The sequence below is a fragment of the Eptesicus fuscus genome, chromosome 13 (assembly GCF_027574615.1).
Source record: "Eptesicus fuscus isolate TK198812 chromosome 13, DD_ASM_mEF_20220401, whole genome shotgun sequence".
NCBI lineage: Eukaryota > Metazoa > Chordata > Mammalia > Chiroptera > Vespertilionidae > Eptesicus > Eptesicus fuscus.
The window spans coordinates 24443504-24458072 of NC_072485.1; the positions used below are offsets into that span (position 1 = coordinate 24443504).

The 14569-nt window shown below is 42.9% G+C and overlaps 1 protein-coding gene across 3 annotated transcripts in view; it reads right to left on the minus strand.

Moving 5' to 3' along the window:
• Window positions 1–14569, minus strand: part of FAT3 (FAT atypical cadherin 3) — a 528869-nt gene that overhangs the window by 111487 nt on the left and 402813 nt on the right. For all 3 annotated transcript variants that reach the window (XM_008149161.3, XM_028156960.2, XM_054725478.1), the window contains one exon: window positions 7097–7236. In XM_008149161.3, the coding sequence (XP_008147383.2) occupies window positions 7097–7236 (140 nt within the window). The remainder of the gene's footprint in view (window positions 1–7096; window positions 7237–14569) is intronic.

A 14569-nucleotide genomic window follows, 5' to 3' on the forward strand; every position in this document is an offset into this window, starting at 1 on the left:
TCAGGGTCAGTGCTCCTTCCGCTATGCCAAATGCTTCCCCTAATGCATTAAAGTGTATACTTTGTATGTATAGGTGTGCAGGGGAACGTTCCTGAGGTGCATCTGAGTTTGAGAAGGAAGAAGTGGTTTGTATCTCTTTACCTGTGTATACCTAGGGTGGCCACCTAACCAGTCTGTGCCTCAGTTTCTCTCCAGAAAAATGAGGGTAATGGTAATAGGGTGACAGGGAAATGAAACTTAAGAATGAGACTTGCTAAATCTTATTATGCAAATGTGAAGTTTTATATTACTATGTATTTCCATCCATTGACCCTTTGAAAGAGTCGTGCTCTAGATTTGATTAAATTTGCTGTGAAGATGCAGTAGCTCAGACTGTCTGGCAGATGTTTGAGGAAAGTTGTTAAAATTCATAATTTCTCATCCTTGGAAATGCGTGTCTTTGTCGCCTTAAAATTCATAATTTCTCATCCTTGGAAATGCGTGCCTTTGTCGCCTGCAAGCTCGGCGGGTTGAAGAGAGGGCGGTGAGGAGGATGGGATATTATGTACGGCTGGCTATGAGACATTTTATTCTAATGGCCACAGGGGGTGCCATGTTCCCAGGGCAGCCACCAGTGGAGGGATGAGGACACATATGTAATACCTTAATCAATAAAGAAATTTAAAAAAAAAAAGTGTCCCCCTGGTAACTAGTAGGGCTAGGTAAGTTGCTCTTCCTGCCTTAGAATTCAGTTGTGCCTTTGAGAGGCAGCACAGTGTGTGGTTCAGAGATAAGGCTCTGGAATCCAACTGCCTGTGTCTGAGCCCTGATCGACTCAAGTTACTGAACCTGGCTTGGCCTTAATTTCCGTATCTGTAAAATGGGCACGGCAATAGGGGATTAGTTTGTGAATTCAAAGGGGCTTGACAAGTTCAGGGGAGCCAGATGGCAGGTCTGACAAGTTCAGTGACCAAAAGGAACCACACCGGTTGGTATGATCACAAATTCCTAACTGGGCAGGTCACAGCAGGTAGTCATGTCTCAGACCTATGGTTTCCTTAGCAAAGATCAATCTTTACCTTAAAGTGAGCTCTGTCCATTGTTCTCATGCATGTGGGATCACATACCTTCGACATGGAGAGTAATGTTCTTTTCTAGACCCCGGGAAGGCACAACAGCAGGCAATAGAACACAAGACCATAGAACTGCTCGTAACTATCCTGTTCCCTGCATACCATCTGTGTGTGCTGTAATTGTTAATTATTAACTATCATGTATGTGTTTCCATTCTGCTTTTTACCCAATCCTAGAGAATTCCCTGCTTTGCTTTCTCCCGCCTCCTTAAGCTACCACCAATGGATTTCATGCACCTTCCTTCCATCTTCTTTGATTTTAATGTATGAAGTAGCTGCCCTTCTCCAGAGCATTTGAGGTCTTGCTCCCTGGCCTATGTCAACAGCGTGGCTCAAATAAGCTTATGAAAATTCTCTGCAGGTTTGGATGTCTCTTAGGTGGACAGTTTCCTATTTCAAATGACCAGACGTAGCAGTTTGAAACGACACTCATTTATCATCTCCTAGTTCTGTAGATCCGAAGTCTGAGTATGGTAAGGCTCAACTGGGTTCTCTGCTAGCGTCTCACAAAGCTGAAAGCAGGGATGTGTTCATTTCTGGAAGCTCTGGGGATGAATCAGCTCCAATTTGGCTGAATCTAGATCCTTGAGAGTATAGGCCTGAGGCCCCTGTGTCCTCAATGGCTGTCAGCAGAAGCCGCTCTTAGCTCCTCAAGGCTGTTCGTGTTCCTTGTCATGTTGCCGCCTCCACACTCAAACCAGTGGTGGTGTTTCAGATCCTCTCACAGTTGGAATCTCTGCCCCTTTTGCTGCATCTTTTCTGACTTCAGCTGGAGAAAGTCATCTGCTGAGGGGCCCCGTGTGATGAGACTGGGCTCACCTGGATAATCCAGGATATTCTATCTTAAGATCTGTCACCTGGATATTCCCCTTCCCCTCTCATAGCAGCTGATTCCTCACCGTTCCTCTAACGGACTGTACCACCTCTCTCAACCCTTGTGTCCCTCCCTTCTCAGCCAGACACTCATGCTCATCTCTGGGCTTCTACAACATCAAAGTGGGGGACACTTCTGTAATGTAAAAGAACAGCATAGCTATTTCTGTGGGGTTTTTTTTATTTCTTGAAGGCAGTTAATCTCTTGTTTGCTATCCAGGGTTTTAGTAGACAAACTTAGTCTCTTTCTTAACCCAGACCAACAGTGCTTTGGAACACTGTGGAAACAGCCGGCTTGGTCACCAGAGCAGGGAGGCTTTGAAAACCAACAACCGCCTCAGGTGTGTATGTTTCCTAGGGAGCATGGGTGGTTGCATGTTGAAACTTTTAACTGGAGTTTCTGAGTGATGAAAAGGTGATAATAAATTAATTTATCCTAACATTTTGGGGCCACATATGCATTTGGACATCTGATGAATACTAAGGATCTACTCTCTTAAAAAAGGTACATACACACCAGCTTTTATAAACAAGTTCATGGGCTTGAAGTACCTCAGACTCTCTTGGAGAGTTTAATTTGTTTGCACAACTGGGTACTGATTTGCATTGGTTTGCTGGAGGCAGCAGGGGTTAGAGGTTGGGCAGAGGTCTCCACAGGAAGGAACACAGCTAGAACCAGAGTGCGGGTTTTAAGTCTCTCCACTCCACATTATTCATTTCTTGGTCTAGACCCTAGAGTAATGCTATTTCTGGTGCCAGTCACGAACTATTTGTTCCCATTCCATGACATTATACTGGGAGTAAGTTTTTAAAACCTTGGGAGTAATTCTTGGAACACAGAAAGCACTCAACAATGTTGGATGGTTATAGGCAAAGAGAAGACTGTGTCAAAGAGCCATCAAAAGTGGCCACCCTGGGAGGGAGCCTCAGGAACTAGGAAAAGCCAGGAATGCACCTCTGGTGCGCTCCGAGTCCTTGACAAGGTCTGCCTGGTTTGATCTGCATTGAGGTTACCTTCAGGGATCATCTTGCACTTCCATCCCAGGACAAGTCAGCAAGTGTCCAGAACAGTCCTCCATGAAAAGCCTTGGATGCAGCGCTGAGTCACCCCCTTCCCCAGAGCGCTGGCTCAGGCTCTCATTCATGTCTCACAACCACCTGGGTGGCAGTCTCCATGATACAGATGGTCACCTAGGCTAAGTGATGACAGTAATACTAGCAGCGGTAGCTAATATTTATTAAGAACTTACTGTGTTTAGACCTCATGCTAATACTCTGTATCTATAAACGCATGCAACCCATAGCAATTCTAATGATGCAGGTGTGAGTCTGCCCATTTTATAGATGCAAGGACTAGAGTGCAGAGAAATTTATCGACCTGCACCAGCTGGAGGGAATTCAGCTACTACGTGGAAGAGCTGGGATTAGAACACGGATTTATTGCTGCCGAGCCCGTGCTGTCAAATACTCTGCTGTATTACCTAAAGTACAGTAACGTCCTTCATAAAATCAACAACTATTTTATGCACAGACCCTTGTCCATCTCGCCAGGAGGTTTCTGCATATGTTGGGAGGCTTTGTTCTTCCATTTAGTACATCTGCATCTTTGCAACTTGACCTCCACAGAACCATTTTACAGTCTGCGCTCACGTTGGGGAATGTTAGTAAGGAAAAGGATGTTTATTCATCACCAGATAGTGTAGCTCTGAGGCACGAGAATCCTGCGAGTTGGGAGGACAGGCCAAACCGAAGATGAAGGAAGCGTTTTCATGCAGACAGAGAGCCCCGAGGCTCAGATTTATTTGACATTCGCCAAGTAGACTTCCACATGTTGTTTATGGCCGATTGAAACTTGTGTCATGCCATGTTTTATGATTCCAGATGAACAAAGTAGAGAAAAGTTCCCAAAGGGAAACTGAACAGGTGCTTGGGGGCTCCGGGGCATTTCTTCAGTTACACGGTGAAGGGTATCTGTTTGATGGTGGAATCATTAGAGTCAGGGTGGGAGCACGCTTTAGTGGTTTCTAAAAGAAACCTAGGATGCTTTTCTTTCCCCAAACATCCTCTTGTAAAAGTGTCCTTGACACGGAGGGCTTTGACTGACTCGGAGAACAGCTGCTGTCACCACTGCCAGAGGGGCTGTGGCACGTGTGAGCGGAGGCTGACTGGCAGAGGCTGGTGGGGTGTCCAGGCCCAACACAGCCCGGTAGACAGAGTGATGGCTTTTTGATGGTAATAATGATGACATACAAGTTTATACTTTGGAAACTGTTAGTTCTCATTTCTTGAGAGGGTCAAGGCCCTGGGGACACAGAGTAACTTGGAAGCTTTTGACAAGAAAATCTCTTGATACCCTTTATTAATCCACTGAGCTTAGCTTGGCCTTACCAAGGGGAGGCTCCAAGTTCACCCCAATTCTCTAACTCCTTCCCAACTGCCCTGGCAATCATTATTCTGAAATAAATTCCATATTAATTTTTAAAAACTAGGTACACATTAGTGACCTGGTTTTAAAATCTGAATCATGGTAACCTCAGGCATCTAGTACAGCTCCTAGCACATGGTATGCATAAAGAAATAGTTGTGAAATAGATGCTGTTAACTGCTTTCTTGTTGGGCCCTAATGAAATTCTAAAAAACAAGTTTCATTGATAATTTTTTTGGTTTACATGAATTGGTTCTATGCTTTGGATCCAGCATGCCTGCCATATAGGTCCTGTTGAATATGTAGTGTCTGCTATTCATTTACTTATTCTAAAAATACTTAATATATCTCTAGAACATCCTGGGCATATTGAATTACCATTTAATTCAATTATTCTAAAACCTTGGAGAAAAGTATGGAAATGAATAGGGTTCCATGCTTTATTTGTATTTTACTCAAATATATCTTGTGTTTTTCAGTGGTGCTAAAAAGTTGAGGTTGGATATGCTAAGACATGTCTAATTTAAAAGCCCTGATTCAAATTTCCACTTAAAGTGAATTAGCACTGAAGACTTAGCAGTACTGCAAGTGGGTTATTTTATACTAGAGGCTCAGTGCACGAAATGCATGCACAGGTAGGGTCCCTAGGCCTGGCCAGCGATCAGGGCTGACTGGGGCCTTCCAACTGCCGGCTGGGGCCTTCTTTCATTCCATGCCGCCCCCTGGTGGTCAGCACATGTCATAGCGAGTGATCGAACTCCCGAGGGGACAATTTGCATATTAGGCTTTATATATATACTAGCATTCCCGTTGCAGGAAAAATCCTGCAATAGGATTTCCTGCTGCACTCTACCCCGCCTCCGCTCCGCCCTTGTGGCCCCCCCCTTCTCCTCCAGCCCACCTGCTTTTCTCTTCGCCCAGGCCCTGACTTCGCTCCTCCCTTCTCCTCCCCCCCCTCCCCCCCCCTCCGGCTTGCTTTACTCCCTTCTGCAGCTTTTGGCTTCTTTCGAAGCTGTCTTGATATGCAAATTAGCCGCCATCTTTGTTGGAGTAATTTGCATACTCATCCTGATTGGCTGGTGGGCGTGGCGAAGGTGTGGCGAAGGTGCGGTCAATTTGCATATTTGTCTGTTATTAGATTAGATAGATTAGGCTGGTGTATTCCTGTAGGATGTCAACCACAGACACTTTCCTGGTGTCCTGAAAATACCCTGAAACTGTACAGCTTTAGGTAGGATGACCATGTGATTCATTGTCCCAACTGGAGCAATTTTAGGAGTTAATGAAATTAATTATATCAATGCCACAGGAGTGAATGGGACCCTCTCAGGCAAATAGGATCCTATAGTCATCCCAGGAAAGGACCAGGAGTGGTCACATGCGGGCTGCCTTATCCGGTGCATGTCCCTCCCTTTCTAGGTTTCTGTTTATTCAGATGAAAGTAAAGGGTTCTACTATAATAATCCTTACTTTTTCCTAAGAATCCCAGTGTTCTATGATTATGAATACTGTCAAAGGGGTCTCAGCATATTTTTGAAACCTCTTCAAATTAAGAGGCAGCTGCATAGACAAGCACATGAAACACTCCTCTTATTCCCTTTTCAAAACTACATAGTTACCAAGGCTTACATCATATTTTAAACACATCAACACTTGCTTACTTCAGGGCTGGCAAGCATTTCATCTTCACTACCCGAAGGACTGTGTTGAGCAGGATTCTGAGGACACCTGGGCTCAGCGGGGAAAAGGATCTGGATCAGTAGTGATGGCCTCTGGGGTCATGGGAACCAGAGAGGGAAGTGGGAAAGGTTATAGGACGCGTGCGCGCGCGCGCGCGCGCGTGTGCGTGTGTGTGCGTGTGTGTGTGTGTGTGTGTGTGTGTGTGTGCCAATCCTCTGTCATAACTGGCCTAAGGTATCTGATACTAAAATAAAGACAAACAAAAACACTTTTCTTGTGTATAGGGTAACTCTGCCTCATAGTGATAGTTAACATTGTGTTAGTCTCACCTAGAGATTTTCTCCTCCTTGATTCCATGCCCTTTCATAAGCACTCAAGTAGCAGAGCAGAAGGAGTGGTCCTCGACCTTGGCTGCCTGTTAGAATCCTGTAGGATCTCTGGGGGTGGAGCCCAGGCTTCAGTGGTTTTAACAACCCCTAGGTCCCTCCACCAATCCAGGCTAAAACGGGAGGTGGGCGTCCGGGCACCTAGATCCCAGTCCTTGTCTTTATTAATGCGTGCGACCTTAGCTATATCACTCATCTGATCGCAGTTTGTAAAATGAAGTTGGACCCTTAGGTATTCTCTAGCTCCAACTTACTGTGACTAACAAATGAGGTGAATAATATCACAGTGTGTTAACTCAGACAATGTAGCTGTTCTCCTCTTTGTAAATTCAAAGAAAGCTGATGTTGTCAAAGAGATAAATCTACAGCAAATGATCAGGGAACAAACACATCTCACTCTCCCACACAGGAACAATCACGATTTCTGGAAAGAAGCAGCTCAGTTATACAATACCTGTAATAGGATCATTTTTTTGGGTTGTGCTCTCAAATGATTTTTTTTTAAACACTAGAGATCCATGGACCTAATTTACTATGTCCAATGCATTTTGCAATTGTTTACAACTCTGACTTTAGCAGACCTTTCAGCAAGCCCATTATTTAGCAACGTGATGTCTTACCTGAGTGACAGCGACGTTTGTCCCGTCTGTGACTTCCACAGTCATATTATAAATGGATCTCTGCTCTGCATCCAGAGGTTTGGCAATGACAATGGTCCCGACACCCTTCTCTGCGTCAAAAGAGCTGTCAAAATTCCCCCCTGATGATTTCACAAAAACAACATCAAATTAGCATATCTGAGAAGTTATTACATGGGTTGAAGCACATTGCTTTAAAGTGAGCTCTTATATAATAATATTTTTGACAGGCATCCTTATGTTTTAATTTTGTACATAATAAATGGGACCTCTTTATATCTAACTTAATTCATATTGTAAAACACAGCTGCTACAATACATAACAAATGTCACCCCAAAATAATGTATTGTAAAGAAAACCTCAGCACTAATGTTAAGAGTAGTGAAGCATAAACTGACTCCATAAAATATTAAGAAAACTAAAGACCCATCAACCCCTCATGGCTCCTGGGCTAGGAATTTGTATAACCTTTTGCTTTTCCAAAGTAGGTTACATTCTAAATAAACAGTCCAGTTATGATGAACAAAAATGAGTAGACATTCCTAAATCTATTCCAGGATTGATGGTAAACATTTGGTTGCTAGAATTCAGAGTCCCCCCATTACTTGTCAAAAATAAAATTATAAATACTGGGGAAAAAAGCAAAAGCAAAAAAGGAGAAGAATTTCATATAAAAAATTTTATATCTGCAAGTTGGGATATTTATAGAAATGTTTTTATGCTATTTTGACAATGTGAATTATTTTTCTCCCTCCAAAGTAGAAAGTCTATGGGAGACTTACAAAATAAAATCTGGAAAGAAGTTGAGAAAAAGATTAGCTTATGTATATCAAGTTATAAAACAATTAACTAAAAAAATTTAGAAAACTTTACTTGTCCCCTCCTGGACCAGGGATAATCTACAATCTGTGAACGATGCACTGAAGACAATACAGGCCTTGCAGAATTACTGTAGATGTTTTCCATTCCTGTGAACCAAAGTGTGGTTTATGATTGTTCCAAAATGAAAGATTTATTTTTAGGGGAAAGAGAAGATAATGGTTTATACCATTTATAGGCTAGAACAATTTTAATTAAATATCAGTATATGTTTGCAAGCTCTATTTATTTTTGTCTGAAATTTCATGATGTGTATTTCGCTCTTAGACAGTAATTTTATTTATCTACAGCTCACAGGGCAATGCATTTACTGAATTTCCTATTTTAGAAAAGAAATCTTGAGTTCTTTTACAGTCAGCATTCTTTTCCTTTCATTTTGCTGATCAATGAACAATACTATATACAATTTTTATGATATTACAAATGAGCAGGTGAGTTCAGGGAAAGGAGAATTTTACTTGAATTACTAGGATTTGATATACAGTGACACAAAATAAATACAGTAGCTGCCCCCCTTATCCACAGGGAATAAGGGGAGACTCCTTATCTAGATGCCGGAAACCCAGGATAGTACTGAACTCTGAATACACTGATTTTTCCTCCACATACATACCTATAGTAAAGTTTAATTTATAAATTAGGCTCAGTAAGAGATTAACAACATTAACTAATAATAAAATAGAACAATTTTAACAATACATATTTTGTAATACAGGTTATGTGAATGTGGTCTCTCTCAAATACCACCTACTGCACTCTCCCTTCTTCTTGTGATGATGTGAGACGGTACAATGCCTAAGTGAGGTGAATGACATAGATATTTTCAGAACGAGGTTGACTGCAGGTAACAGAGACCGGAGAAAGGGAAATCATGGATAAGGGGGCACTGCTGTACCACGCTTAATTAAAAAAAAACCTGGTCACACATATCTCAAATGCTTATTGCTTGCAGCTGTCATATACACTTAAGATTATTTAATTGCCAGAGAGAGCATAATTGCCCTTGACATTTCATTAAAGTTATGGAGATACAGGGGTACCACCGAATTGCTTGGAGAAGGTACATTTTTTCAAAAATTTCATCTAAAAAGAGACTCATCTTCCAATTAATATCTTTAACTGGTTTACTGAGATCTAAATGTTAATTATAAATTTAAGAAAGTATTTTGAAGAACAGGATAAGGAGAAAGGGGAGGAAATCTAGGCTGAAGAGGGAAGCAAGCCCTCGGGTCACCACGTCTTCTCCAAGGGGGCTGTCTCATGTGGATTACCACGTGAAATAAAATGTAAGGCTGATTAGAGGGTCTGGAATAAAGATCTTAATGAGCAAAGGAAAATCATTTGCTATCGAGTGGTACTTGCCAAGGAAACTTTCAAATCTCCTCAGACCTGTGTAGAAAAAAAAAAAGATAAGAATGCAACTTCTTAAGACATTTCTTAAATCACAGTTCAAATCAGTTTTAGAATGTTTTCTTAACTAAGAACTACAGTAGCTCTGGTTTAACTTTCAACTGCGGTCCGAAAACATTAAGTGGAAAATTTCAGAAATAAACAATTTGTAAATTGCTTGTTCTTAGTGTGATTAAATCCTGAACTGTCCAGCTCTATCCTGCCCCGGGCATGAGTCATCTCTTTATCCAGAGTATCTATGCTGTTTACGCCTCCCTTGGTTATCTCTAACTTGCATTCAAATAGCCCGTATTTGACTTAATTAATGGCCCCAAAGCACAGGACTGTTGATGCTGGCAAGTCAGATATGCCGAAGAGAAGGCGGAAGGTGCTTCATTTAAGTGGAAAGGTAAAAGTTCTCAACTTGGAAAGAGAACAAATCTTGTGCTGAGCCTGCTAAGGTCTGTGATAAGAGTGAATTTTCTGTTTGTGAAATTGTGAAGAAGGAAACAGATATGTGTGCTAGTTTTGCTGTTGCACCTCAAACTGCAAAAGTCACCCTCACAATACATAGTAAGTGCTTTGTTAGGAAGGAAAAGGCATTCAATTTGTGGGTAGAAGACATGAACAGAAAATGGGTTCCAACTGATGGCTTCGTTTTGTGCCAGGAAGGATGTCAGCAAGGGACCCCTGAAACAAGGGACACCAAGCCATTTATTGCAGGTAAGGGCAGGTTACACAGAGTCAGGACAAGGTTTAGACTGAAAAATAAATAAAAAACTATTGGAGAGAGAAAGACCACATTCACATAACTTTTATTACAATACACTGTTACAATTGTTCTATTTTATTATTAATTTTTATTGTGAATCTCATACTGTGCCTAATTTATAAATTAAACTTTGTCATAGGTATGTATGTACAGGAAAAAAACCCCAGTATATATAGGGTAGGGTACTATCCACTATTTCAGGTATTCACTGGGGGGGTCTTAGACATATCTCCCGAGGATAAGGGGAAACTATACTATATTTTCTTAAATCAGAGGACACTGATTGTTTTTGGGGGTGAGGGTGGAAAAAGAGGTCACCTTTCAACATCAATTATTTTATAAGACGAAAATTTATAGATTAAGACAAAATAGAATTTATGCAAATTATAGAATTTTGGATTAGAGAACATGCAAGCGAAGATGTCCGGTTTCAGTTACTGTCTAAATGGGGCAATCCTATATGCTCTCCCTCACCTGCTCGAGACTCACATTTTCCTTGGGGTCCTATGCAGACATACATGGTCATTTCATGTGCTTAGTGGCATAAAATGGACTTATTTTATATACGGCATATACCTAGTAGATTGTGAGCTTTATTTTTTGTTATTTTTTTCTATCAAATAATATTTCTGGCTACGTTTACGGCTGTAACTTTTTGTAGTTCTCTCTCTGTGTGTGTGTGTGTGTGTGTCTCCTTCATTCACCTTTACTGTTTCAAATATTCTAGAATAGAAACCTTTAAAGGGGGTCAGGGAGACAGACAAACAAAAAGCAGACCAAGGAGCGCCTGAGAGAGCCTGTGAGGTCGCTCCCAGTCCGTCAGCATGGCTAACCGCCGCTGCTCACTGCCTCCAGGGCGTTTGCTCCCAGTTAAACCAAGATTTCATGTAAAACAAGGTTCCCAAAATCTTGCCTTGTGTTTTAAAATGAATTTCTGACAGGGGACACGGAACCTAGACCAGCAGTTCACCATCAACCCGCACACAATTCAATAACCTACCACCTAAGCATCCCATCTCATAAACAGCTCCGTCTCTCCCGCCCCCCTCCCCACCCAGGGCTCATTTTTCAGGCTCCCTTTTAGCCTGAAAGGTGATTTCATTTCATAGCAATTCATCTGGGGTGAGACTCTCGGATGGAAGGAGTCCATTTCCACTAGCAGCATTCCCTTTAACCAAGCTGTGCTTCCTCAGAGCCAGTAACACAACATGCAAAGCCAGAGTGTGCTGCTGCGGCAGCCTTAGCTCAACAAAAGGGGGGAGAAGAGAGGGCACCCCAGCGGGTCCGAGTTCCAACAAAGTGGGGAATTGGAAAAGCCACAGCCCGGGCGTCGCTGCAGGGGTGTGCGGCAGAGATGGTTAAAGCGAGGTTGTGAACAGCCCACATAACAGATAAGTCACGTTGGGGACATTCCTCTGTGACTGTTTTCCGTCAAGACAGGTGTAATAGGGCCAACAAAGAGCAGACGAGGCATCTTAGATATCTACTGGGTTCTAAAACTAAATACAGCAAGACGGAATGTCCTAAAAAAACTTAAAAAAAAAAATGGGACAAGAATTTGAAAATCCTATGAGCCAGCAGCTACTGCTTAAATGTGCTGGGCAGCAGGGTGTTGGGCCACAATTTGGTCGTCTTTCTCCAGGAAGGGCGCAAAGCATCACCATCTCCCCATGGTGAGACCCAGCGGTGAGCATCACGCCGCTTCCCTCTCAGAGAAGCTTCCGGGCCCCTCCCCTAGCCTATGATTCCATCCCACTCTCTGTGCAATTGTAAAAATATCAACCCAGACCTAGTAGTCACCAAGGGGGATGTGCTATTTGAGAAGCTTCCAAAACACTGAGCGGCTGAATCTCAATGAATTAAGGGAGTCGTTCACAAGCTGTTCGTTCAAGTTCCGCGCCTACACGGAACTTAAGGGGAAAGTGCTAAACGTTTGATCGTGAATAATTTTCTGCCTTGGAGTGAAGCAAGCACAGCACGGGGCTGAAAAGGGCCTTTACGTGGAGGGCAGGAGATGCGGGGCGGAGGTCAGGAAACAGTGGTAGGAAGGAAAATGCCTTCAAGAATCTGATTTAAAATTCACTTTCTTAAAACAATGAGCATAGAAAGCACTGCTTAGGCTTTTTACTATTTTCCTAACATCTCTCCGGGTGTGCTCCCATGGCCTGTATTGTTGCTATGGAGAAAAGAGGTGCCTATTTGGGATCAAATTAGGGGCAGAGTGCAGAATAGGAGAAATGAAGTGTTTGATGTCACCTGGACGGAGAGACAGCTATGTTAGACATGGTGCACAGACGTGGTTTCTTTCAGGAGGGGTGGGTAAGAGTGTTGTGATAAAGACATGTGACCATTTGGTCAGAGAAGACCCAGACACGTCCAAGCTCTGGTCAGAGAACAAGGCTGCTCTAGTGCTACCAAAGAGTTGAACTTGTCCACGTGATCCAACCCTACAAAGGGAGGGGCTCCATTGGGGACAAGGGTCAAGAGGGACGGGTGTTAAGCTTATGAGACAGAAGCATCCAAGAACCCAGAGTGTGCAGAAACCGATGACAATAAGGGGCCAGGCAGTCCCTATCCACCTGCAACACAGAAAGGTATTTCCGCCCGAGTTGGTCCTGTGTGCTAGCTCACACCACCAGAGAAGTATTTCAAGGAATAGCCAGCCTGTCTCCTCTCTGCACACTGGGTGAGGCAAAGGCACAAAGATATTGTCATTGTTTACTATCTACAAGGAAACCTTTTTCTAGCCTAAGTCAGGTCGGAAGCTACAAAAGTGGGTGGCAACACCCCCCATCAATCGGTGGGTGAAGAGGAATTACTTGCGGTGGGCAATGGCGGTGGTCTTCACAATACAAATATTTGCCATTGGGATAAAGATATGGGGACTGAACGGCGAACCTCAGTGTGTGCACATTAGCGAGTATGTAAATCACGGAGCTACTGAGTTGAAATTAGAGTCTCCTGAGAAGGGTGAAGATATGTGATAAAGCCACAAAGGATTATGGGTTAATTTTGTTCCCTTCATTCTCCCCTCCCTCCTTTTTTTTTTTTTAAAAAATAATATTTTATTGATTTTTTACAGAGAGGAAGGGAGAGGGATAGAGAGCTAGAAACATCGATGAGAGAGAATCATCGACCAGCTGCCTCCTGCACACCCCCTACCAGGGATATGCCCGCAGCCAATGTACATGCCCTTGACCGGAATCAAACCTGGGACCTTTCAGTCCGCAGACCGACGCTCTATCCATTGAGCCAAACCGGTTTTGGCCCCTCCCTCCTTTTTAATACACAGAAGGAACATGCTGTGCATTGGGCTGTTTAAACACAGAACAGCTGAACTTTATTATGTTTCCTTTTAATAACAGCTTTCTTAACTAGGTTACAAGTTGGGCTTCTGTTTTGGGAAGCTAAGCAGAGTCTGGCTGTATAACATCTTGTGAGCAGTGGTCTCTTTGGAGACATAGGAAAGTGACTGGCAGATCCTTGGGGCAGAGAGTCCAGGCTCGGGAACAAAATCATGCTGGCCACACAGTTTTTGTGGAATCATATTTTGGTGGGAGGAAAGAAATGCAATTAAACAAGTATCGAGTAGATGTATAACTATGGAAATGAGGAGACTACTCTCAGGGGGAAAAGCATGCTGAAACACTGTGCTCACTTAATGAGAATTCATCCGTTACCGCAGTTGTAAGCTGTAAGTGCTAGACCAGGATGTTATGTTCTCTGTCACCCCGAGTGTCAGCATAGGTGTCTGAATGCACTGGGTTTATAATGGAAGCCTGCCTTGACTCCCCGTGGAAGAGTCATAGAGTATTTACCTGGGCAAGACCTACTTTAACCTGAGACCCCGTTTCAGATCCGTGCTGACACTGTATGCCTCGTGTCTATTCTTAGCATTCAATTATAGTGCACTGCTAAGTTCCTTAACCACTGGAAGTACTGTTCCCTCTTGCCTCTATTGTTAGCTTGGCCAGGAAAGATGCTTAGTAAGGAGAAAGGGAAGAGAGAGGAAAAGTTTCAATGGCTAAGGAAAAATAAGCAAGAAATCTTAAAAGTGAGAATGAAACGTTTGAATATGATAAAGAAAACAGCAGGCTGTTGTCTGCAGATTGGGGGGAAAAAAGATTGTTAGATTAGAAAAGATTTTCAAAGGGGGATTTTGTGGAAGAGGGACCATATCTATATTGAAAGCAACCAGCACCTGGGGAAAATACTTTATTTTTGCAGTGAAATAGAGAGTTGGTGTTTCAAGAAGTTGGGTAGATGCGGGGGTGGAAATAAAATCATGTTCTGTTTGAGCCTCCAGCTAAGTAAGTTCTGTTTGTAGGAGAAGCTTGGCTAGAGGTTACCGGTGAAATCTCTGGGATGGAAGCATCACAAACCAGAGGGACAACCCTGTGGTCTTCATTAAAGG